At 42.8% G+C, this 25,919-nt stretch overlaps 4 protein-coding genes across 8 annotated transcripts in view; all 4 read left to right on the top strand.

Annotated features, from left to right (window-relative positions):
* LOC111970430 (receptor-type tyrosine-protein phosphatase alpha) overlaps positions 1-10,827 on the top strand; it is a 57,642-nt gene extending 46,815 nt beyond the window's left edge. For all 4 annotated transcript variants that reach the window (XM_070445765.1, XM_023997155.2, XM_023997154.2 and 1 more), the window contains 5 exons: positions 1,073-1,207; positions 1,956-2,081; positions 2,472-2,623; positions 2,715-2,850; positions 6,310-10,827. In XM_070445765.1, coding sequence (XP_070301866.1) covers positions 1,073-1,207; positions 1,956-2,081; positions 2,472-2,623; positions 2,715-2,850; positions 6,310-6,384 — 624 coding nt within the window. In that variant the 3' untranslated portion in view covers positions 6,385-10,827. The remainder of the gene's footprint in view (positions 1-1,072; positions 1,208-1,955; positions 2,082-2,471; positions 2,624-2,714; positions 2,851-6,309) is intronic.
* A 3,302-nt stretch (positions 10,828-14,129) lies between these two features.
* Positions 14,130-16,203, top strand: LOC111970658 (progonadoliberin-2-like). The gene is made up of 4 exons (XM_023997456.2): positions 14,130-14,381; positions 15,313-15,458; positions 15,563-15,646; positions 15,974-16,203. The coding sequence occupies exons 2-4, from the start codon at positions 15,321-15,323 to the stop codon at positions 16,010-16,012; spliced, it is 261 nt and encodes an 86-aa protein (XP_023853224.1). The 5' UTR covers positions 14,130-14,381; positions 15,313-15,320; the 3' UTR covers positions 16,013-16,203.
* A 977-nt stretch (positions 16,204-17,180) lies between these two features.
* LOC111970743 (zinc finger matrin-type 1) lies at positions 17,181-22,342 on the top strand. 2 transcript variants are annotated; one of them, XM_070445764.1, is made up of 5 exons: positions 17,181-17,344; positions 19,820-19,920; positions 20,476-20,550; positions 21,176-21,537; positions 21,680-22,342. In XM_070445764.1, the coding sequence occupies exons 1-4, from the start codon at positions 17,203-17,205 to the stop codon at positions 21,473-21,475; spliced, it is 618 nt and encodes a 205-aa protein (XP_070301865.1). In that variant the 5' UTR covers positions 17,181-17,202; the 3' UTR covers positions 21,476-21,537; positions 21,680-22,342. The 2 variants fall into 2 exon arrangements, with proteins under 2 accessions (XP_070301865.1, XP_070301864.1); XM_070445763.1 differs by having other exon boundaries at positions 19,817-19,920.
* Positions 22,343-22,377: 35 nt separating this feature from the next.
* zmat1 (zinc finger matrin-type 1) lies at positions 22,378-25,716 on the top strand. Its single transcript, XM_070445762.1, has 3 exons — positions 22,378-23,284; positions 23,498-23,588; positions 23,737-25,716. The coding sequence occupies exons 1-3, from the start codon at positions 23,086-23,088 to the stop codon at positions 24,752-24,754; spliced, it is 1,308 nt and encodes a 435-aa protein (XP_070301863.1). The 5' UTR covers positions 22,378-23,085; the 3' UTR covers positions 24,755-25,716.
* Positions 25,717-25,919: the final 203 nt, after the last annotated feature.

The raw sequence follows: 25,919 nt of genomic DNA, 5'->3' as shown, positions 1-25,919 counted from the left end.
GTAGCCATGCTGGTTAAGTATGCCTTGAATTCTAAATAAATCACTGACAGTGTCACCTGCAAAGCACCATCACACCTCCTCCTCCATACTTCACAGTGGGAACCACACATGCGGAGATCATCCATTCACCTACTATGCGTCTCACAAAAACACGGCGGTTGGAACCAAAAATCTCACATTTGGACTCATCAGCCCAAAGGTGAGATTTCCACCGGTTTAATGTCCATTGCTCATGTTTCTTGGCACAAGCAAGTCTCTTCTTCTTATTGGTGTCCTTTAGTAGTCGTTTCTTTGCAGCAATTTGACCCTGAAGGCCTGATTCACTCCTCTGAACAGTTGATGTTGAGATGTGTATSTTACTTGAACTCTGTGAAGCATTTATTTGGGCTGCAATTTCTCAGGCTGGTAACTCTAATGAACTTATCCTCTGCAACAGAGGTAACTCTGGGTCTTCCTTTCCTGTGGCGGTCCTCACGAGAGCCAGTTTCATCATAGCACTTGATGATTTTTCAAATGCATTTGAAGAAACTRTCAAAGTTCTTAAATTAATGATGGACTGTTGTTTTTCTTTGCTTATTTGAGCTGTTCTTGCCATAATATGGACTTGGTATTTTACCAAATAGGGATATATTCTCTATATCACCCCTACCATGTCACAACACAACTGACACAACTGAGGTAGTCATCTGGAACGCATTGAGAAGGAAAGAAATTCCACAAATTAACTTTTAATTGTTAATTGAAATGCATTCCAGATGACTACCTCACGAAGCTGGTTGAGAGAATGCCATGAGTGTGCAAAGCTGTCATCAAGGCAAAGGGTGGCTACTTTGAAGTATCTCAAATATAAAATAAYTTTTGATTTGTTTAACACTTTTTTMGGTTAKTACAATATTCCATATGTGTTATTTAATAGTTTTGATGTCTTCAGTAGTATTCTACAATGTAGAAAATAATAGTACAAATAAAGAAAACCCTTGAATCAGTAGGTGTGTCCAGACTGGTACCATGTGTGTGTGTGTGTGTGTGTGAACACCTAACCTCTGCGTATCTCTACCTGTGTCTGGTCCAGGGGTACCGTCAGAAGGACTCGTACATGGCCAGCCAGGGTCCGCTGCAGCACACCATCGAAGACTTCTGGAGGATGATCTGGGAGTGGAGGAGCTGCTCCATAGTCATGCTCACTGAGCTGGAGGAGAGAGGACAGGTACAGAGGGATGGAGGGAGGACACAGCAGAGAGACAACATGTGGAGAGGGATGGAGGAAGAAGATAGAGAGGACAGGTAGAGCGGTGTGAGAGGGAGAATGGAGGCCATAGGAAGGAGGAGATGGGCAGAAAGGAGAGAGCACAGTGAAGAATGGGGGCCATTGAACTAATCTGACGACAGTGTGTTCGCTACGCTCAGTCATGCCAGTAAAGTGTGTTATTACTGAGAACAATGATTGGAAGAGAAACGTCTCCTTATTGGTCTGTTTCCTGGTTCTGTCTCGTGATTAGAGGATCATTCTCTGTTAGTTTAAATACTTCCTGGAGCTGATTGCAGAGTGCCATCAGATCTTTGTCTGTCTGTCTCTCTCTCTCTCTCTCTCTCTCTTTGTTTATCTTTGGGAAAGGGAAAGGGGATACCTAGTCAGTTGTACAACTGAATGCATTCAACTGAAATGTGTCTTCCTCATTTTACCCAATACCTCTGAATCGGAGAGGTGCAGAGGGCTGCCTTAATCGACATCCACGTCTTCYGCACCCAGGGAACAGTGGGTTAACTGCTTTMCTCAGGGGCAGAAGGACAGATTTTTACCTTGTCAGCTCAGGGATTCGATCCAGCAGCCTTTCTGTTACTGGCCCAACCCGCCAGGCTACCTTTGTCTGTCTGTCTGTCTGTGAGTGTCTGTCTCTCGCTAATATCTCCATCTATCTACCTCTCTTTCGCTCTCTTCCCCCCTCTCTCTGTAGGAGAAGTGTGCCCAGTACTGGCCCAGTGATGGGGTGATAGTGTGTGGGGACATCTCCATCGAGCTGAAGAAGGAGGAGGAGAGTGAGAGCTACACTGTTAGAGACCTCCTGGTCACCAACAACAGGGTGAAGACAGAGGCCGCCTCAAAACACTAACAACCCAAGCAAATGTCAACAAGATTTGATTAGTCACTTCTATGTGTCTTCAGTGTGTGTTTGTATATGTGGGCAGTGTTTACCCCTCCACCCATAAATCATCATTTTACATCATCTTTGAGAACCAATAACTACCAAAATATAAACTAGACAGTCAGGGATAATTGGAAATTTAGAAAAAAATGGCATGGCATGGGGCTGTCATTGATTTTGTAATAATATTTGAGTCACTCAGATAGCATAAGACTGCCACTACCCCGCTAGGCTAWCTTTGCCACCGCTGCTGAAAATATCCCTTTGGGAAACACTGGTGTTGGGCGTGTCTCTTCCTGTCTTACTCTTTCCTTTCTCACTCTTTAGGAGAACAAGGCTCGTACGGTGAGACAGTTTCATTTCCATGGCTGGCCAGAAGTGGGCATTCCCAGTGACGGGAAGGGAATGATCAACATCATTGCTGCGGTCCAGAAGCAGCAGCAACAATCTGGCAACCACCCAATCACTGTCCACTGCAGGTAACCTACACCTAATGTTTTAACAATTTATCATATCTTGTGTGTGTGCCTAACCACAGCTAACCTTTGTGTGTGTGTGTGTATGTGTCAGTGCGGGCGCGGGGCGGACGGGGACCTTCTGTGCCCTGAGCACGGTCCTGGAGCGGGTGAAAGCTGAGGCCATCCTGGACGTCTTCCAGACCGTCAAGAGCCTCCGGCTGCAGAGACCCCACATGGTGCAGACACTGGTGAGGACACTCTGTTACACGACACCGACATACATGATGCAGACTGTTACACTACTGTTACACTATCTGAAATGGATGTTGCAGTTTCACCAATTAAGGATTCCAGCTTTAATGATATGCGTTATAATAATGCAATTATTCAACCTGAGTTTAGCCAACTGTACAATGCATGGGATGCACGTGATGCAATTGCGAGTTACAAGCTTAAGAACTCGCATTGAATAAATATGCCTTCCTGTATTTTGGAAATTTTACAGTTATTTRGGTCAGTGCTCACTGCTAATTGCTCACGCTAAATTTCACACTGTGAAAATATGGAAAGTATTGTGAAAACGGTGCTGACTTAAGTTTCTACCTAGAGCTCAACCAATGTTTTTGGGGGTCAGATATCGTTTTTTGGGGGGGGGGACAAAACGTAGTGATTCTGATATATCTGRCGATATACTGTTTTACAGCGGGGAAAATGTTTTCCCACACTGAATTCTCATAAATTCAGAACAGCGATTACTCACTCGAACTGGACGAAGATTTTTTCTTTAATGAGTCTTCTCCGAGACCAGGCCCAAATCCCTGTCATTCGCTTGAAGAAAAGACGGAAATATACCACGAGATCGGGGTGCCTAGACCACCTTTACTCCACATGCAGAGATGAATACAAAGCTCTCCCTCGCCCTCCATTTGGCAAATCTGACCATAATTATATCCTCCTGATTCCTGCTTACAAGCAAAAACGAAATCAGGAAGTACCAGTGACTCYCTCAATACYGAAGTGGTCAGATAACGCGGATGCTACTCTACAGGACTGTTTTGCTAGCACAGACTAGAATTTGTTCCGGGATRCWTCCAATGGCATTGAGAAGAATACCACCTCAGTCACCGGCTTCATCAATAAGTGCATTGGTGACGTCGTCCCCACAGTGACCGTACGCACATATCCCAACCAGAAGCAGTGGATTACAGGCAACATCCGCACCGAGCTAAAGGCTAGAGCAGCCGCTTTCAAGTAGCGGGACACTAATCCGGACGCTTATAAGAAATCCCGCTATGCCCTCAGACGAACCATCAAATAGGCAGAGCGTCAATACAGGACTAAGATTGAATCCTACTACACMGGCTCTGACGCTCGTCGGATGTGGCAGGGCTTGTAAACTATTACGGACTACAAAGAGAAACCCAGCTGCGAGCTGCCCAGTGACGCGAGCCTACCACCATAATCCCTGTGCCRAAGAAAGAAAGTGAAGGTAACCTACCTAAATGACTACCGCCCCGTAGCACTCACGTTGGTAACCATGAAGTGCTTTGAAAGGCTGTTCATGGCTCACATCAACACCATCATCCTGGAAACCCTAGACCCACTCCAATTCGCATACCGCCTCAACAGATCCACAATGACTCAATCGCCTTCCCACCTGGACAAAAGGAACACCTATGTGAGAATGCTGTTCATTGACCACAGCTCAGCATTCAACACCATAGTGCCCAAAAAGCTCATCACTAAGCTAAGGACCTTGGGACTAAACACCTCCCTCTGCAACTGGATCCTGGACTTCCTGACYGGCCGCCCCCCAGGTGGTAAGGGTAGGCTACAACACATCTGCCACGCTGATCCTCAACACGGGGGCCCCTCYGGTACGTGCTTAGTCCCCTCCTGTACTCCCTGTTCACCCATTACTGGCAGTGTGGTGCCAGGACAACAACCTCTCCCTCAGCGTGAGCAAGACAAAGGAGCTGATCATGGACTACAGGTAAAAGAGGGCCGAACACACCCCCATTCACATCGACGGGGRTGTAGTTYAGCGGGTCGAGAGTTTCAAGTTCCTTGGTGTCCACATCACCAACAAATGATCATTGTCCAAACACACCAAGACAGTCGTGAAGAGGGCACAACAACACCTTTTCCCCCTCAGGAGACTGAAAAGATTTGGCATGGGTCCCCAGATCCTCAAGTTCTACAGCTGCACCATCGAGAGCATCCTAACTGGTTGCATCACCATCTGGTATGGCAACTCCTCGGCATCCGACCGTAAGGCGCTACAGAGGGCAGTGCATATGGCCTAGTACATCACTGGGGCCAAGCTACCTGCCATCCAGGACCTATATACTAGGCGGTGTCAGAGGAAGGCCCCAAAAAATGCCTCTGCTACCGCACGGCAAGCGGTACCGGACTGCCAAGTCTAGGTCCAAAAGGCTCCTTAACAGCTTCTACCCCCAAGATTGCAGAACAAGTAATCAAATGGCCACCCGGACTATTTACATTGACACCCTCCCCCCCGCTTTGTTTTTGGACTTGCTGTTTATTATCAATGCATAATCACTTTAACCCTACCTACATGTACACATTTTCTCGACTAACCTCTACCCCCACACATTGTACCGGTACCCCCTGTATATAGCCTTATTTTATTGTTACTTTTTATTGCATTTTTTACTTTAGTTTATTTAGTAAATATTTTCTCTTTCTTGAACTGCATTGTTGGTTAAAGGATTGTAAGTAAGCATTTCACGGTAAGGTTGTATTCGGTAAGCTGTTGTATTCGGCGCATGTAACAAATAACATTTMATTTGAAAAGAGCAATTGTCCAATAACTATGCTTCAAATGTTGATTTCATACATTGTGACGTTTATAAAAACAAATTGGCAGACACTCTTAACCAGAGTGATATCGACAGTTTTTTCACCTAGTCGGCTTGGGGATTCGAACCAGCGGCCTTTCGGTTACTGGCCCAACGCTCTTAAGCGCTAGGCTACCTGCAATATTTTTTATTTAACCTTTATTTAACTAGGCAATTCTTATTTACAATGACGGCCTACCCCGGCCAAACCCGGACGACACTGGGCCAATTGTGCGCCMCCCTATGGGACTCCAAATCACGGCCGGTTGTGATACAGCCTGGAATCAAACCAGGATCTGTAGTGATGCCTCTAGCATGCCTCTAGCACTCGGGAGCCCAATAATGACACGTCATGAATGTCGCAAGTGTTCAGATAAGCATGAGATTCKCTTTATTCATCCTATTCATTGAATATCGGTTTAATTATGGGCCGATAGCGATATAGCGGTAAACGGCCAATATCGACCAACAATATAGGTTTGACTCCATTTCTACCATACCAGCTTTGTTGTCAACAACAAATGTAAACACAAACAAGATTATATGAACTCATCAACGAGCTCTTGACTCACCACGTCAGAAACTCACCTCTGTCCACGTGTTCTTTCCCCCCCCATATTTCTTTCCTCTTTATGTGATCACCGCCATATAAGATACTGTGTTGTGTGTGTGTGTTCACATGCACAATTTTCTCTACTGTCTTTTTGGACAGCATTTAAAACACAACTTTTTCAGTGACTTAGAATAGTTTTGCAATTCCATTTGTGTGCAAATGAATTTATCTTGGTTGTATATTTAGTAGTATCCTTTTTAATCATTATTGTGATGTTCTCCTCTCTGTTTTAGGAGCAGTACGAGTTCTGCTACAAAGTGGTCCAGGAGTATATTGATGCCTTTTCTGACTATGCCAACTTCAAGTAGGGACAGACCCACACAAGGGACGGACATCCATATACAGTCATAAAAACAAAGCAAACACACGTGTACCCGACGGAAGCAAAGAAACTGGTCACGGCTTAGATGACTGGACAGCCTGTGTGCTAGAAGGAAAATGGAAGGGAAGTCTTGTGACAGAGCAAGTGCAGCGCTGCAGTGTACTGGAGGGAGGGAGGGAATATCAGAGATGCCTTCTTGAATATTTTGTAATATTGATCTTGTTAATACGGCCCCCTTGTCCCAATCTTTCCCCATCCAGACATCCCCCAATCATGTACATATACTTAGCCTGTCACATTTTGTTGTTTTGTTTTTAAYACCTTTTTTGCTGCAATTTTAGGGTGAAGTTATAATGTATTTTATTGGTTTATATAAATATATATGAATATAAATTGGACACTTGAGGCTAATGTCAAAAATTGCGAATTGAGGGAATGATGTTGGTGTTTTTTTTATTTCTCTTGTCTTTTYTTTTTTATGGTTCAGTGACTGAGACTTACGTGGTTGATGGCTTCATCTGATTCAGGCTGCAGCTTAAAGCTGATAGGTCGACCTCAGAGGAATTGATTTACACAGCCAATCAGAATTCTTCTGTTCACACGAACGCACACACGCTACAGCTGGCCAGAAGCCAGAATTGGTCATGATGGCTTTGCTAATCACATGGTCCAAACTCTTTCGACTAGTTTTCCGTTGAGTTCACACAGAGGTCAATGAATCATGGCAGGACTAAGGGCGTAGCTAGCCACATATCTCCAATACATTGTGGCTTTGCTGTGTTTGTGTTCAAGGACCTAGGAAACGCTGTAATGTAGGTGGTCTTATACATGCTGGACGTCAGTGGATTATATGTGTGTAGAAAGTTTAGGGAAGTTGAAGTTTCCCATACTGAAAAGATATCAAACGTCAAATATATTGAAATGTAAGGAGCGTGTTGAAGATTTGGCCAGCAATGCATTCAAAATAGCCTTTGCATAATAATGATGAGTATGAGGTTGATATGTTGCCACAATATAATGATTCTTTCAGAATGACCCTGTATAAAACTGTCGATTTTGGGTGTATGTCCATATATCTCAACATATAGTAACCATGCAATTACTGTGCATTTCCTATCTTTGTTGCATCATGGAAATGAACCAATTCTTATGTATGTTTTCATATTTAATTGCTTACAGTTGGAATGGGGGAAAACATGTCCTATCTCTTATTTACGCGTCATTCCATTTACTTGTTTGTAATCTATTGGGTATATTTCTTTTCGGTATAGGTTGGTTGAGAAGATGGCGTCAAAATGTGAAGACCCCCTCTGTTTTTCAACTGGGGCCTGTTCAGGGTGATGAAACATTACAGAATGTTCAGATAMAAATGTATTGTGTAGAACATATATGGTTGTCATATAGAATAGAAATTGTCAGCTCTTCATTATATTTCTATCTGCACCATTTAGAACGTCTATCTGTTAGTGTTTTGTTGAAATAGAATTCAACGCCAATGAAATAGAATTCAACTCCGATGTCACATACTGAGAATTTGTTATACTTTAATGCTGTTGCTTTGATACTCCCACCCTCAAATGGATAAATTGTTAATTTTAATGTTGAAATGTGTGACATGATGGAATGTTTGCAGTGATTTTTTTTTTCTCTTCAGAATGGCTGCCTATAAGGACAGCTTGGCTAGAAACACACGCTATGGGTTTGTGGATGAGGCCACCCTCGGGCGTACCTCAGTCTTTAGTTTTTTTGTTTTTTGTAATGAAAGATAAATGATGTCAGTTAGCTAGCAACAAGGTTGAGGTCAATTCCATCTCTGCTTGGTCAACTCAGGAAATGATTTAAAGTTGTCGGGAGGGGGGGGGGTTCCTGTACGGGTTCTTTCAATGTATATACAGTTCATTTCAGTTTGTCTACTTAGTTGGTTGAGTGCAAATGGAATTGACCCCGCCCCTGGACTGTTAGCCAATCACAGCTACTAATTGCCCTCAAAGGATTGTAATAAACAGCGTGTGCTCGTGCGTAAGAGATTCTCACCCACTCCGCCACAAACCCAACCACCCCACTTACTTGATATCTGCAAGGTTTGAGTGTATGAGGGGTAACTGACATGAGGTTTTAGCTGTCAATTGTGATCAGGGATTATTGGTCAATTATAAGAGCTGCCATTTTGATCCCAGTTTCTTCATTYGTATGTGGAGTTGACAGCACAGGAGGCTGCTGATGGGAGGACGGCTCATAATAATGGCCGGAATGGCGCAAATGGAATGACATCAAACACCTGGAAACCATGTATTTGATACCATTCCCCCAATTCCGCTCCAGCCATTCCCACGAGCCCGTCCTCCCCAATTTAGGTGCCACCAACCTCCTGTGGTTGATGGGTATGCTAGAGAGCCATGAAGATATGCCAAGCCTAGTTGATGCCAAACGCATTCTCTTATACACAGATGGCCCTATTTGTACGGTCATAAAGATTCAGCGTTGTTTTGTCATTAGGACATAAGGAAAGCCCACAGTCTGTAGAAAAATACCTGCACAACTCCTACTGTTCAGGAGTTGGAATGGATTGGTTTAGCTTCTCCRTTTTCTATATTTTTATAGGTCGAAAGGAAAGAGCACAATCCAACTCTGTCGTGATTGAATCATATGGGATCAGGAAATTAGAAATAGTCTCTGAAACTCCACAAAAAAAAAGCACCAGTATTGACAAATTGTTGTTATTGTTGAATGTTCAAATGCTTGAACAATTGGCGCCAAAATAAAAATCAGAACCGGTGATGCAAASGCCAGATGGGTAACATGACCCTGAGATAGTAAATTACTTGGCAACTAGGGTTGCAAAATATATATATTTTTTTWAATCATGGTTGAAGAATTCTAGGTGGGAGGATTCCCTCGCAGCTTATTCCCTTCTGATTACAGGATTTCTGAAAAAAAAACTGATTTTTGTCTTTAAAAAATAATATTTTGCAACCCTCATGTCAGCATTTAAGAGGGKTTTTTAAAGACTCTGGTTATGGCCTCTAGTTCTGACTTGTTCTATTAGGTTAAACCACAGGACATAGATAGCTAGGTAGAGATTTTCAAACCGGATGTCTCACTTAGACCAGTCACTTAAAAAAATACTGTCAACGTCATTTCAGACCGTGTTTCATTCCAAAGCATCTCAAATGCCCATGTGTTACAATTGGTGCCATTTTATTTTCCTTCCTGGATGTTTGGTTGTGTTGGATCTTTGTAATCGTCAGGGTGGGCGTTTGCTAGAAGGTTTGCTGAATGTAATCACCTGTCACCAACAACACTGTGCCAACCACCAACACTAGTGACTTAAGGCTTTACTCTGGAAAGTGCCGCACAGGTTGATTTATATGGAAAATATGTCCCCTGCGCCTCTCCCTCTGTGAGTTGATTGAGTGTAGGTGTATAGACTCTTGGTAAACCAGTATCATTCTACAGATTAGTACATCTATTTGGCCCCTTCCCACTACTATTTTTGAGCCATTGTAGATAACTTTATCGAGAAAGCACCTCTATACAAAGCCCTGAAACCGTAGCTGACGCTTGGCTTTGTAACACTGAGACCAAGATCAGGGCCTTTTATTATCCTGTTCAAGTTCATGATCCACCAGCCTCCTTTCCATTTCATGCTGTAACGCCAGGTTCCATTCCAATCAATCTCCATTGCTTTGTTTTGAACCAGCTTTGTCTTGGCTCCATGTCTTCCTTCTATTCCACTGAAGTGCTGGACCCTTGACTATTCCTTCATTATGCCCTCTACCTAACCTTCACCCACTGTAGTGGGTAAAATACATTGCCCTGAGTTATTCCAACCACAAATCACAATGACATTGTTTACTGGTTATTACAGAGGACAGCCAGGTGCATCCGGGCCCTTGTTCCACACCCCTGCTGGCTGCCGATAGAAATGTGATGCAACACCCCAGTAATGTAATGTCCCTGTCTGAGCAACAGGGCACACCTTTCTTCAGAGATGGAAAAAGCGAGCGAGACAGACTGGAGGAGTGGGGCTTCTTAGGGTTCAACCAGTCTCTCTGTCTCTCCCACCTCTAAACCTGTCTCTCCCAGCCTTAAACCAGTCTCTCTTGCCCACCCCTAAAACTCTTTCACCCCTAAACCTTTCTCTCTCTGGCGACCCCACCTCTTAAACCTGTCTCTCTCTGGCGACCCCACCTCTTTTAAACCTGTCTCTCTCTGGCGACCCCACCTCTTAAACCTGTCTCTCTCTGGCGACCCCACCTCTTATAACTGTCTCTCTCTGGCGACCCCACCTCTTAAACCTGTCTCTCTCCTCCTGATCCTGTTTAGCTGTCCCTTGGATGTCTGTCTCTCGGTCTGTCTGTCTGTCTCTGTCTCTCTCTCTCTGTTGGTCTGTTTCTCTTCTCTCTCCTTTCTTTTTTTTTCTTTCTTCCTTCACTTAACCCATATTTCCTTCCTCTCTTGTTCAATTTGCCCCTTGGGCTGGTTTTGTCTCATCGATAACCGGTCACTGCCCCACTCCCTTCTGTACATAATGTAGGGTTATTTATATTTAATTCCTGTCTGCTGCCTTGCTTTTTTTCTTTGCTTTTTTAAAGAAAATGTACATGAGTTGTACTGGGACAATTTAGAAATGTATTAGATATTTTGTTTTTCTTGCTATTTTTTTATTTGTTATTATTATTGTCTTAAGAAAATCAATTTTTTTATTTGCATCTTTTGTTTTCTAGTGTTTTATTAAAATGTTGAATATATGTATATATAATTATATATATGATAAAATGGTATATAATTATATAATGCCAAATGGCCTTTCTAAGCAAGATATTGTTTAAACCTAATAAAATGCTTGAGATTTTGTGTTGTTTGTTAGCTACAGCATTATCTGGTGAAATTTGCAATAGTTACAAATGTTCAGTAGTAACACCAATCSCAACATCAATACTATAATCTTCAATACTGGAATTGAACCAAGTCCTCTAACCTGCGTTCTGTTCAGTAGGGCAATCCACAGCTAAACTTTTTATAATGGAAAATGGAAATCTGTGTTTTGATAAGTAACGTTACAGGCCTCCCCTTTATAATTACATTTCGAAACGTTTTCTCCCTACTGAACACAACCATGTTCTGAGACTATTTACACAGCATGATGATGATTATGTGCCCCAATGCACATCCAGGTCATGCACTGTTATTGAGTTTGTCTGGACTGGCTTTTCAGTTAAGAGTTTAACCCTTACCCTCAAATTTCTCTTTTCTTTTTTTATATATTTTTTTAACTAGGCAAGTCAGTTAAGAACAAATTCTTATTTACAATGACGGCCTACCAAAAGGCCAAAGGCCTCCTGCTGGGATTAAAAATATAGGACAAAACACACATTACATTACACACTGCAGCAGGGGTTGTGGTGGAATGTGTGTGAAGCAATATGTTTATTTTTATTTGAATGTTATAGTAGTCCATAATAGTTGAGGCTGCTGAGGGGAAGACTTCACCTAATAATAGCTGGAACAGAGTGAATAGAATAGCATCAAACACATGGAAACCATGTGTTTTYTGTATTTGATACCATTCCACTAATTCCGCTCAAGCCATTACCACGAGCCCATCCTCCCAAATTAAGATGCCACCAACCTCCTGTGGTCCATAACCAGATAATACATTATCTAGAATCTACAGCTTGGAATAAGCACTTGATTGAAGCTACTCCTGCAGGAATGGGAGGATTCTGGACCTGGAAGCAGAGGCGTCATGCCCACAGGGGCAGGTGCCCCCTCATATTTTTAAACAGGACAAATCTATGTTTTGATTTTGTTTCTATAATACAACTAGCCACCTAGCAATTTTATGATGTTGGCTTTGGGAACCTATCTGGGCTCGCTAATCTCCTAACCTCATAACTAGCTACCAAGCAGCCATTTCATGCTATCAAGTTAGAGTAGCTAGCTTGTCTATTTTAGCTTGCATGCCTGCTGGCAAGCAATTACTAAATGTATTGAATAAGACTCGCATTCCTTTCCATCTTTTACCCAGATTTTAGCAGAGATGCAAAGAATCATATTTATTTTCTTTWAAAAAAGAACCACCAGTCAGTAGGATAGACAGCTTTAGGTATGCTTAGATATGCAGAAAAATAAACATAAGCATAATGATTATGGCTCTAGMTTGCAGGAAGAAAAAAAATGCAGGTGTTTKCAAATTCTCCAACTTCCACCACCCAGCTATCCTTACGTACTTTGTGCCCCCACAGATTTTTGGGGTGCATGACACCCCTTRCTGGAAGGCCACTCTCAGTGCAGGATTTTGTTCCAGCACTAACACACCTGATCCAACTAATCATGGTCTAATCTGAAGATCAGGATTAGTGATTAGCTAAATCAGGTGTGTTAGCGCTGGGCTGGAACAAAAGCCTGCACACCCTGCWATAGCTCTCTCCGGGACTGGAATTGTCCATCTCTGCGAGATCCAACTTGACGGTCCCACACCCTTGATAAGGTCCAAGGCCCCTATTCACATCGTCTAAGAGTAGGAGTGCTGATCTAGGATCAGGTCCCCCCTCTTCATTATGGTTTAAAAGGCAAAACTMATCCTAGATTAACTGATCCTACATTCTACTCTCAGACGTTTTGTGAATAAGTTATCCGCTTCCGRTGGCGGGCCGTGTCTCAGGAAGGTTTGGCAGGCGAGATGAATTCTCCTCTGTGACTCATGCAGCGCTCCGTCATGTCCTCCTGCGCCCTCCTCGCATTGGCAGCCCCATGTCAGTCAGCAGATTAACTAAGTCAACGGCGAGAAGACATGCTGTCAATCAACCGCCAGATAGGAACTCCCCCTATGCATTTTAAACATGAATTTGCAGTCCCCAATTGATACCCCCTCACCCGAGCCAAAAGGCCTGTCAGACTGGAATTAAGAGAGATGGTGGCGGCTGGTGTGTTTGRCCGTGCTCGTGTTTGCTTGTCATCCGGTGTCCCCATGGTCAAAGTGTTCTGGCGGTCACTCGGGTGTGAGGGAGGGTGCGAGACAGGCCACTGCACCACTTTAAGCAGGGGCAAATACAGAGGAAATTAGATTTGGCCTAGGTCAGTGATCCTCAACCCCCAGTCTGCAGACCAACACTGGATCCTGGAATGTTGTTGACCGMTCCCACAGACTGTTAGCGAAATTACAGTTCTCGAGTGCTAGTTGTAGGTGTCCCTCTAAGCAGGAAGGACAACCGGTTGCCAGTCCCTGGTAAAGTAAGGACGGTAGCTTGCCGGTCCCTGATATAACAAGGTTGAGAAACATTGAAGATTCAATGTGTTCAATCTTTGTTAGTTTCAGGTTTTGTCAGGTTGTCTATGTGTCCTCCACAGTTCTGAAATCTCAACGCAACTGACAAAATCTGAACCAGTCCAGTTGAAATTTGTCTTCCAATACATTTTTCCATGAACGTGATGTGTGAAGAAATGTAAGAACATCATGAAGTGACCGAACTTGATTCATCCAGCCACATGATGTTTATAGTAAACCATGTCAACCTATTGATTTTGTTGGCTGGGAGCAGGTTGGCTGGGGAGTGTAATGGAAGGGGGTGGGTATTAGGTACAGACAGGATGAACATCCCAGGGGAYGTCAGGACTATTTAGAGATGATAATTGGAATTGAGTGGATCTTACGCACACCCCGCYTCGCTAAACACCTCTGAGCTGACCACTGGGAGGGAAAGGAGCAATGGGGGCGAGGAGGGGTAGAGTGAGGGAGGGAGGTGGCGGGGGGCATGGTGGGGACATAAATTGAGGAGGAAGAAGAGACTTCAGAGATATCATCAGAGAGCAGCTCTACAACACTCATCGTCGCCTTGGGAAAGTGATTTGATACTGAGTTGCTGTATACCAACAGCTTAGAAAGTYATAGAAGTGAACAGCGCACATAGACAGACTTGGTGGACATCAACAGTGATAAKCGATCCCATAGAACAAGTATTATCAGACTGAGGATCTAAGGTAAGGATTGCTACGATTTTTGCTATTGGGTATCAATGGGTRAAAAAGTGAGCTCTGAGAGAATTTTTGCATTTGCTTTAGGTTTTACGCTTTCTATGAAGTATACATTAAACCCATAGACAGCTAAATGTTTTGGTTCCATTGTATGGTGAATGAATGGTGGCAGTACCAGTATATATTTTGGAATTAGATGTTTTAAAAAAGAAACTAAAATTAAGCTTAACATGCTCTTTATTTTCAATCCTGCCTTTCTAAGTGGAATCCTGAGAAGAAATTCCCACAACAATTGCCTATGAGAAACGGATCTTTGAAACCCACTGTAAACGTACTGTTTTTGTTTGTGGAGATTTTTTTCCCTGTGTATAAATATTAATAATGTATTGTATTAAATATTTATCCTGCATAAAAATAAGTTATGAGCTGCACACCAAAAAAACTTTAAGGCTTGTTGTTAAGGCTTGTTGCTTTTTGCTCTTTGCTTCTCCAATCGTGCKTCTTCACCAAGATTTGAATAATTATCCTCATTTGCCTGGCAGATCAGACGCCGCCATCACACTTCTAACAACAATGTAGCGACCATGTAGCAGTAGGTACGGCCACAGGYGATGTTCAACCCCAGTTGTCTAACCCCAAGGCAAGCATAGTCTCCCTAGGCAGTCGGTTGCCTCCCACAATGTATCCAATGCTACTGTTGCCTAGGGTCGGGTTRATGAGACTAAMGCAAGCATGCAGTCCCAAGACAATTAACTCCCTTGAGAGCTCTAGGGTCATCACAGTATTCTCCCCCTTCTCGCACATTCTCTCGTTCCCGTGGCYTGAATTGTATAACGATCCCCCATCCCTCCCTTTCTTTCCTTGTGAAAGGTGTGCAAGCCTGACAGGTGTCTCATGCTCTCTTACCCACACCCTCCCTCTCCTTACATCTCTCCAGCTCCAGTGATGGTGAGTGTGGCTAGGCTGGTGTTGATGATGGGGCTGCTGCTGTGTCTGGGAGCCCAGCTGTCCTCCTCCCAACACTGGTCCCATGGCTGGTACCCAGGAGGCAAGCGGGAACTGGACTCATTTACCACCTCTGAGGTGGGTCACAGTACTACAATCACAATGACTCAAATGGATATTATGCATGTGTAAAATACACAGTAGCCATTTGTGTCACCATCATTCTATTATCTCTCTCTCAGATTTCAGAGGAGATTAAACTCTGTGAGGCAGGAGAATGCAGCTACCTGAGACCACAGCGAAGGAACATCCTTAGGAACATTCTTGTGAGTGCAGGGGCACTCTTACGAAAAAAAATTGCAATCAGAGTGCAGTATAACTGCAGTATGCAGCAAATACTACATCCAAAATAACACCGTTTTTTTTACTGCAGTCATTTTGCAGTGTAACTGCAGTTAGAGTGCAATATAATACTGCAGTTATTCTGCATCCAAAATAACACAGTCGACTGCAGTTACTGCACTTTTACTGCAATTTCAAAACTGCAATCTATTTGTGTAAGGGCAGGAAGGCAGTAGTACATTCATGTAATGATAATGTATCAGGGGGGGTATAGTGCACCTGTAATTCATATGGTGTTACTCTCTTTGCAGTTGGATGCCCTGGCCAGAGAATTCGAGAAGATAAAGTAACCTAAGCTGACTTAAATCCTTCCTTGTCTATCTGTTTATTTKAAATGACCTCTATTCTAATCTTATGTCCTTTGATCCAATTTTATTGTTTATCAATTTTGATAATAATGTCGCATCCCTCCTTTASCCTTGCACCCTCTTTATTGTCCCTTTAGACTCAATTACAGATGTAACATCATGCACATGCCATTTCCTGTAATAAAGTATCTATTTTGTTATTAATGTCTTCATCTTTGTCCTCTTCATTTAATTTGATCCAAAGAAAGAATAGGTATAGAAATATACTGAACAAAAATATAAACGTATAATGCAAAGTGTTGGTCCCATGTTTCATGAGCTGAAATGCCATACATTTTCCACACGCACAKAAATGTTATTTCTCTAAAATGTTGTGCACAAATTTGTTTACATCCCTGTTAGTGAGAATTTCTCCTWTGCCAAGATAATCCATCCACCTGACAGGTGTGGCATATCAAGAAGCTGATTAAACAGTGTTACACAGGTGCACCTTGTGCTTGGGAAAATAAAAGTCCACTCTAAAATATGCCGTTTTGTCACACAACACAATGCTAGAGATGTAATTGGCATGCTGAAGGTCCATCAGAGCTGTTCCCAGAAATGTAATGTTRATATCTCCACTATTTTGAGGTGCTGAGGAGTATTTCTGTCTGTAATAAAGCCCTTTTGTGGGGAAAAACTCATCCTGATTGGCTGGGCCTGGCTCCCCGTGGATCGAACCTGGCTGCCATGTGGGTGGGCCTATGCCCTCCCAGGCCCACCCATGGCTGKMCCACCACCCAGTCATGTGYAATCCATAGACTAGGCCTTAATGAATTTATTTAAATTGACTGATTTCCTTATATGAACTATAACTCAGTAAACATTTGGAAATTGTTGCATGTTGCCTTTATATTTTTGTTCAGATTTGAAAATACAATTGAGCAGAAAAACATAAACAATACAGTAAAAGGTTTTCAGTTAATATATGCAAGTTGAGCACACAGAATTCCCAACCAAGTCAAAACAAAACTCTAACTTTACAGAGAGTAAATAATGTTATGTTTCACTATATTGGATTGGAGTGATCCATATAAACTCACATAACCATGGTTACATATGTAACCTTAGTTATCATGTTCRGCAAACATGTATGGACACATTGCGCCTGCGTTGCTCAGATAGGAAGAAAGATGGAGGAGGGAAGTATCTGTGCTCCGCTGCTAGCGGAGTCAGATACTGAAAATAACATTATTTCTACTCATAACGTGGCTTCTGTATCAGATGCTGACACAGTAATAAACACTAATAATACCAATAGTTCACAGATTGAAGGTGAGTTCATTAAGAACGCGAAATTACAGCGTCTGGTGAATGGATGCCCAGTTTGTAGCAAGCTAGCTAGCAATGCTGACGTTAGCCAAGGGCGTTCTCAAATTTAGCGAGTTAGCTAACTGTTAAATGTCGAATTAGACACTTTAGCCTATGATAGGATCAACTTTAGCGAGCTAGTTATCCMATATGACCACTTTCTGTCGGTTAACAATCGTGTCTTTCCCATGTGAACGTCGTTTTACGCATATCCTTGTAATCACTGCCAGCTAGCTAACTATTAGCTATACGTTAGTTAATACGTATAAACACTTGACTGGGAGGCCCTACAGTAGCTGCCATTGCATTGAAGCCAATTTGCTAGCACAATCCCCKCACTACAGTTGCTGTCACATTGGATGGGTTAGCACGAAATTATTGACTAGTCCTATTCAATCAGAACCGGTGCCTGGGTTAAGAAACTAGCTATACACAGCAAGGCACATTGTTTTTGTCTTGCCTGGGTCACCAGTCTTGAAATAGGGTCTTGGCTAATTTATTCAAAACTGCTGCCTAACTAGTTCAACATTGTTACAATGTATATTACCTCTTGTGAAACTTTTTGACTTGTCTAGTATTACATTCAATTCCATTATTAGGCATAGGCTATCTCTTTACACAGTGCTCACATGACTATCTGGAGAGAGTTTGCAATACCAATAGGTTGTCAACATCAACAAACAGTTGTTTTCAGTTCATTGCTATACTTAATATAACTATATAACTTGTGCAGTAGTAAGGGACTTGTATGCCATTTTTGTCAATTCACATCAGCCATATTGAAAATGCCCACACACTGGTGTTCAAACCTTCTGAACATCAAGTTCAGTTCTATTTCTGCTATCTTGTTTACCATCACTAAAGGGTGCGGTTAACAGTTGGTAAGTACTGTACTTTAAAGTAGTATATGTGTGTAGAAATCCAGTCTCTTTATGGGACATTTTGAAAGTAAAGGTTGTGGAAGCAATAGCCATTTTGAGTTCTAGCAATAGCACTAAGTGCATTCTCAATTGTAGATGGTTTTGAAACGATGAAAGATTCAAGCATGGGCATGCGTCAATGAACCTAGTATGTAGCCTGCCGGTGAATTATTCTCCATGGAGTCCTCTCAAAATTAGGAGAGCAAACAAGTGGGAAAGGAAACAGTTGATTTCTAAATGAATATTACAGGGTGTAGTCAAGGCAAAATATGGGCACTTTATAAGCAAGACAGATAAGTTATCAGTAACATTGAGTAGTGTTTTTAAGGCKTTCTTTACGGTTTATGATTGGGGTACAGTTAAAATTATTTGTGACTAGGCAGAGGAACAGTACATTGTCCTCACCCAAAGTTTCAGCTACATCTGTGAATTCAATTTTAGTCCTTCCTTCTACAGAAAGATGGTAGTGTACATGATACACAGTCTGCATGCAAGAGACTACAGTATGTGTTGCTTTCTGTTATTATATTTCAGAATGAGCCTTGACAGCATTTGGAATGATCAATTCAGTAAAAGTGATAGTAAGAGTGTTTTGGCTTCAGACATCTGATACTCGGAATACATTTTGTAGTGAAGTATATAGTGTACATGTAATGAACTGAGTTTTCACCCTACACAATCGACACAGTAGGTTAGACTCACTGATTTTCATACCAGTTCATCACATTAAAGGGGCACTTTCTAACCTCACATTCATGATCTCCAGCACCATATCAGTGTCTACATTATGTGCGAACAGTGATTTGTCTATGTTCTGTTGTCAAAATGATCAGTAGAAAATGTCCTAATGACCCCCAAATTAGATGACATCTTATCAATCTAATATGAATCAAAATAGTGCATGAGTGTTACTGTAGGTCACATATAAACATTTAAACATCAGTGGGGAAATTCACTTGCAACAAAGACTGACATTGATTTATTGCAAGACTCAGGTTTGGCAGTCATTGGGTCGAGAAAATTGAATCTGAGTAGTGAGGTTGGTTCTTCATATTGTGTCTTCCAACGAAATGGTCACATATACTTACTCTTACAACTTGCCCTCTCCATTCTGTCAAATGTRCAAACATTTTCTCATTCATCTGCACACATGGACAAAGATGTTGACTTGAGTGAAGACCTATGGTTGCTCTTAACTCAGATGCTGCTTTCAATAAGCTCAATGTTTCATAGTTATTTTATTTTTGTCTTGGTTATGTACAGTACACATGTGGGTCGATGTCCCAAGTTTTCTCTTTTGTGTTTTCTTTCAACTTTATTATCCATTTCACACAGTGATTCATGCAATCACAACAACAACAGATGTAATCTATTTTTCACAGCATGGTGCAAATATTTATCTTCTGTTTTGAGGATTTCATTTGTATTGTGTATTTTGTCTTTCATCCAGGCATTCTTTTGTTCAGAACGTTCTCTGAACATTCAAAAATGTTAAAGGATCGTTCCTTGTTCCCAGCAGACTTGGGAGAAAGTGACCTGAAGGGTCTCTTCACCGACAGCCACTGCCATGTGTGTGAGGCTTCTCTGCTGTTCGAGTCCCAGAGGATCGCACACTACGAGGTATGTGAGTGTGTGTCCGTCTTCCACGTCTCAACACTTAGCCCTGCCCCCTGGTAAATAGTGTATGATCGCTGGATGATTCGTTTTAAGTCTAATACTGCGGGTAATGGAGTAGCCAATGACTAGGGTTTTCAATTTGTCKGAGCTAATGGTGGGAGCCTTCGGCGTCTCAGACCCCGTAACGGGAGGAGTAGAGACCAGAGAAGGCTCGGCCTCTGACTCCGACTCGCTGCTTAATGGGGAGAACCGGTTGAAAGTTTCTGTCGGCTGAATGAGCGACACCGGTTGAGTGTTGTAATTATGATAACCAATAACGTTTAAACAGTACATTCCTTTAGGTCTCAACGCACTTGTCATTGGGGGTAACTCGCTCCACCCACCACCAATGTGTCTGTCTACCCACCAACCCAAGTTTAATTCAACAGAAACCATCTTCATCATATTTTAGTGTGTTCATTTTACGAGCTGAATGTCTTAATGTTAGCCAACTGTACAGTTTGAGCTCCTCTGCAAAGAAGCTAGAGAAAAAATGATAATGTCCTCCTCTGACTGCAGGGAAAGAAGCATGCTCAGAAAGTGAGACTCTACGTGCAGACCAAGAAAGATGAGAAACGAAGTAAAGACTTCCAGGTAAGACTTTGATGGAACAGATGCCTGGACAAAATGTTATTTGCATTTTTATTTTTATTTAACTAGGCAAGTCATTTGTGTGTGTGTGTAAATCCAGCTTCTGGTAGCAATTGTATGAACCCAATCCTGATGAAATCAAAATTAGGCATTGTGTTGACGTTCCAACCATCAGAAGGGGAAAGGGGGGTACCTAGTCAGTTGTACAACTGAATGCCTTCAACTGAAATGTGTCTTCCGCATTTAACCCAACCCCTCTGAGTCAGAGAGGTGCGGAGGGCTGCCTTAATCGACATCCACGTCTTCGGCGCCCGGGGAACAGTGGGTTAARTGGCTTGCTCAGGGGCAGAACGACAGATTTTTACCTTGTCAGCTCGGGGATTTGATCCAGCAACCTTTCGGTTACTGGCAAAACGCTCTAAACACTAGGCTACCTGCCGTGAATGCCATGATCGCAACCCTAAAGTGTTATTGTAATGGGTCCGACATGGTCCAATGCGTTCCAACCCGATCCAGGTGATATCAATAAGCTTCTAGAGAGCATTATTGTTACTTCCTCTGAAAGGTTGTAGAATATCATGTTATTGTTACCGTTATGAGTGTGGGTGTCTGATGTTGTGTTGAGCAGAGAGGAATCACTATGGACAAGGACCGCTTCTGTGAGCTGTGCAGCATGGTGTTCAGTTCTCCGGTGGTGGCCCGCTCCCACTACGACGGCAAGGTCCATGCCAAGAACCTGAGAAAACAGGCCCTTTATCCCACCACCCAGCCCAGCAGGTTAGTACTGCCTATATCACACTGTCTAATAGACAGGTTAGTACAGCCTATATCACACTGTAATAGACAGGTTAGTACAGCCTATATCACACTGTCTAATAAACAGGTTAATACTGCCTATATACACTGTCTTATACACAGGTTACTATAGCCTATATCACACTGTCTAATAAACAGGTTAGTATAGCCTATATCACACTGTCTAATAGACAGGTGTTACTGCCTATATCACACTGGTCTAATAAACAGGTTAGTACAGCCTATATCACACTGTTAATAGACAGGTTAGTACAGCCTATATCACACTGTCAATAGACAGGTTAGTGCAGCCTATATCACACTGTCTAATAGACAGGTTAGTACTGCCTATATCACACTGTCTAATAGAAAGGTTAATACAGCCATATCACACTGTCTAATAGACAGGTTAGTACTCCTATATCACACTGTAATAGACAGGTTAGTGCAGCCTATATCACACTTAATAGACAGTTAGTACAACCTATATCACTCTGTCTAATAGACAGGTTAGTACAGCCTATCACACTGTCTAATAGACAGTTAGTACTGCCTGTATCACACTGTCTAATAGACAGGTTAGTACAGCCTATATCACACTGTCTAATAGACAGGTTAGTATAGCCTATATCATACTGCTTAATAGACAGGTTAGTACTGCCTAATCACACTGTCTAATAGACAGGTTAGTACTGCCTATATCACTCTGTCTAATAGACAGGTTAGTACTGCCTATTTCCCTCTGTCTAATAGACAGGTTAGTACTGCCTATATCACACTGTCTTATAGACCGGTTAGTACAGCCTATATCACACTGTCTTATAGACAGGTTAGTACTGCCTATATCACACTGTCTTATAGACAGGTTAGTACAGCCTATATCACACTGTCTAATAGACAGGTTAGTACTGCCTATATCACACTGTCTAATAGACAGGTTAGTACTGCCTATATCACACTGTCTTATAGACCGGTTAGTACAGCCTATATCACACTGTCTAATAGAACATTAGTACTCCTTTATCACACGTCTAATAGACAGGTTAGTACTGCCTATATCACACGGTCTAATAGACAGGTTAGTACAGCCTATATCACACGTTCTAATAGACAGGTTAGTACTGCATATATCACTGTCTAATAGACAGGTTAGTATAGCCTATATCACTCTGTCTAATTGACAGGTTATTATAGCCTATATCCACTGTCTAATAGAATGGTTAGTACAGCCTATATCACCGGTCTAATAGACAGGTAATTACAGCCTATATCACAGTCTAATTGACAGGTAATTCTGCCTATATCACACTGTTTAATGAATGGTAATCTATAATAGACAGGTAAGTACTGCCTATATCACTCTGTCTAATAGACAGGTAAGTACTGCCTATATCACTCTGTCTAATAGGCAGGTAAGTACTGCCTATATCACTCTGTCTAACTGACAGGTAAGTACTGCCTGTATCACACTGTTTAATAGACTTGTAAGTTCTGTCTAATAGACAGCCTATATCACTCTAATTGACAGGTAAGTACTGCTTATATGACTGTAGTGTGTTCATTGTGTTAAAGTTTATTTCACGCTGCCTAATAGGCAGGTTAGTACAAGTAATCTAATAATATTATAGTCAGTGGTTAAAACTGAACCCACACATCTCTCTTTCGCTATCAGACACTCTCCCTCAAAGGGGCCCCGGGTTGGCCATACCAGGCCCACTCCAGGCCTCTGGCATTGACCAGGGAATGGTCGAGGAGGGGGGGAAGGGACCCCAGAACACCTCAGAGACTGTGGACCTGAGTGACCCTAACAAGCACTGCCGCCTGTGTGCCGCCTCCTTCAACAACCCCCACATGGCCCAGCAGCACTACGCCGGCCGCAAGCACCATAGGAACCACTCCCGCCAGCAGCTGCTCAAAGACCTGGGAGAGGACCCTGCACAAGGTACCCATGCCCTACACTGTCTYTCTGTCTGTGGTCATAGACCGGTCAGTGAAATGGGTGGAAAGGAAAGCATGCCTGGAGAGGAAAGGAAGCAATTGGCCAAGGCTTTTAATCCCTCAAATAGCTCCATCTTCTCCCAAAATGCAAAAACAAGGTTTCTGTCTCCTCTGAGGAGTAATTATAATATTCTGTCCACTATTCCTCTGTTTTCAGCCAACTCCTTCACATGTCCGGTGTGTAACATTAAGCTTGACTCTGTGGAGATGTACCATGCTCACATGCAAGGAAACAAGCACCAGATCAAGTAAGAGGACAGCCACATTCATTTTGACCTCATACATTTCATGAAGAACACACTTTGTTTCCCCAAAACAGATCATTTTCACTAAGTTCCCAGCTCTGCACTATGTCAAAGTATGTAACCCTTTGGCTCTCACCCTGTGTCCCATCAGAGAGAAGAAGGTTGTTGACCTATGCAAGTCTCAGAAGAAGGTGTATGATTCGTTCGCAGATGAATTGGCCGACTACATCTACGTGCAGAAGGCCCGCGGTATAGCCCCAAAAACCAGCTTCGGGGTTACRGGGGAAGAGGAGGAGGAAGAAGCGAACCTCGGCAAGGTTGACYGCCAAAATAAAATCACCTTGGGCCTTCCTCCTTCTTCCCGCCCTTCTCTTCCTCTCACCTCTCTTCCTCTGCATCCTGCTGCTGCCTTTTATCCTCCTCCCCTTTGGTGCCCGCCCTATCAGGCTCCTCCCACTCACTTTGGGTTCAAGGGAGGCACCTATGAGCAAACAGCCTGGGGCCACACTTTCCCTCAGCCCTTCCCCCCAGGATCTGCTCCGGCAGGCTTTATTGGCTGGCCTAAAGCCAGGGGGAGGGGCAAGGAATGTTCAAGCTCCTCCTCTTCCTACACAAGCTCCTCCTCTTCCTACAGCAGCAGCAGTGACAGCAGTGACAGCAGTGACAGCAGTGACAGTGACTACAGGCACAGAGAGAGGAAGAGGAGGAAGAGGAAGATGAGGAAGGAGAGAGGGAGGAGGGCGAGAGAGGAGGACTCGGAGGAGAGGAAGAGGAGGAGGAGAGGGAAGAGTCTAAGAGATGACGACACAGAAGGGAGAAGAGGAAGAGAGCATGACGAAGAAGCGGAGGAAGAGAGTAAGAGGAAGAGAAAAAGACTGCACTATAGTAGCAGGAGTCACAGGGAGGGACACAGGGTAAAGAAACGCCGGGAAGAGGATGAAGAAAAAGAAGGAAGGAAGGAGGAGAAAGAAGAGTGTACAGAGGAAAGGGTGGGAGGGGAGGAGAAGGAGGTGCATATTCAGGCTGAGATTCAGGAAGAGATGGAAGAGAGGGAGCAGGCCAAGGAGACCAAGGCCAAACACAGGAAAGACAAGAAGAAGACCAAGGAGAAAGTGGACACCAGGACAGAGGAGGAAAAGCTATGGGATGAGTCCATCATAGGCTTGTGATGCAGAGACCCTCCTGGATCCCACCATCTGAAGGCTAAAGCCAGGAACATACTCAATGCAAATATGTCTAGTGACATGATAAAAAGTATACAGTTGGTGAACATGAACAAAAGCAACCAAGTTCTACGTGCTTCCCAAACTTTGTTAAGCAAAGTAGGCTCGCATGAAGAAATGTTACCGATCCATTTGGCATCACAATTTGCAGCAAACAAGCTCCCATGTTCTTGTTTTTTTTATGTTCACCAACTGTCAGCTCTTGATGATGTCACTAGACGTCTTAACGCGTTAAGTATGTTCCAAGTTTTACAGCTGTCACGCCGGACATTACAGACGTCAACAACGACAACAACATTGGCTTACGACGACTGACTTTACACAGTCATGACACAAGCAGTAGTGTAGTAATGCTAGCTGGCTAGCCATATGCTTAGTGTAAAATACGGGTTTGTGTCATGAATGTAATATAGTTTATTCACATCAGCTGCCATGACTGTTTATTACGTCTGCTATAACGTGCTTCTGACAGCGAGATGATGGGCGTACAAGGAATATGTCATGTTGTCGGCAACCTCGACACGCAACTCTATTGCACATCCATTTTGAAGTAACATAGCTCACTTCACGGCGCAAAATAATATGATGTTGCAATGACATTAAAGGCCCAGTGCAGTCAAAAATGTGATTTCCTGTGTTTTATATAGGGTTACAAAGGGAGGGTATATTACTAGAAACTTTTTAAGTTTACCAGTTAAATACCATAGTTTTGGTACTGTATCTTTCAAGGGTTTTATGTAATCTGTCACAAAACATCAGTGGCCCATTTTGGATCTTCAGATTATTACATGTGTCTGTAATCATCTCTGGCCCTCTGTGTGGCCTTAACACATGTCAAATATATGAAATAATTAAATAAGATTTAAAAATAGACTGACAAACCATTAAAACATTATCCTACATATCAACTTAGTTAATACGGTTGAGTTTTTACTCTGAGAATTAGAACCTAACAGACACTATGAAAGCTTAAACCAAGTTTATTCTTCCCAGAGGGTCAATACAGCTACATTAGACAAAAACATGTTTACAATAGTGGTGGTATATGTACCCCACTTTGGGTGGAGTCTCCTCACTAAACATTGTATCTTTATTGCTAGGCAGAAAACTA

The sequence above is a fragment of the Salvelinus sp. IW2-2015 genome, linkage group LG11, assembly GCF_002910315.2.
Source record: "Salvelinus sp. IW2-2015 linkage group LG11, ASM291031v2, whole genome shotgun sequence".
In the NCBI taxonomy this organism is placed as follows: Eukaryota; Metazoa; Chordata; class Actinopteri; order Salmoniformes; family Salmonidae; genus Salvelinus; species Salvelinus sp. IW2-2015.
The sequence above is the reverse complement of the archived record's forward strand: the minus strand, read 5'-3'. Positions and strand labels throughout refer to the sequence as shown.

Coding starts and splice junctions, on each gene's coding strand:
- LOC111970743 (XM_070445763.1), top strand. CDS start 17,203: ATGGAGGAGGGAAGTATCTGTGCTCCGCTGCTAGCGGAGTCAGATACT. Junction 17,345..19,816: donor CAATAGTTCACAGATTGAAG/GTGAGTTCATTA, acceptor CCTTGTTCCCAG/CAGACTTGGGAGAAAGTGAC. Junction 20,551..21,175: donor AACGAAGTAAAGACTTCCAG/GTAAGACTTTGA, acceptor TGTGTTGAGCAG/AGAGGAATCACTATGGACAA.
- LOC111970658 (XM_023997456.2), top strand. CDS start 15,321: ATGGTGAGTGTGGCTAGGCTGGTGTTGATGATGGGGCTGCTGCTGTGT. Junction 15,459..15,562: donor ACTCATTTACCACCTCTGAG/GTGGGTCACAGT, acceptor TCTCTCTCTCAG/ATTTCAGAGGAGATTAAACT. Junction 15,647..15,973: donor ACATCCTTAGGAACATTCTT/GTGAGTGCAGGG, acceptor CTCTCTTTGCAG/TTGGATGCCCTGGCCAGAGA.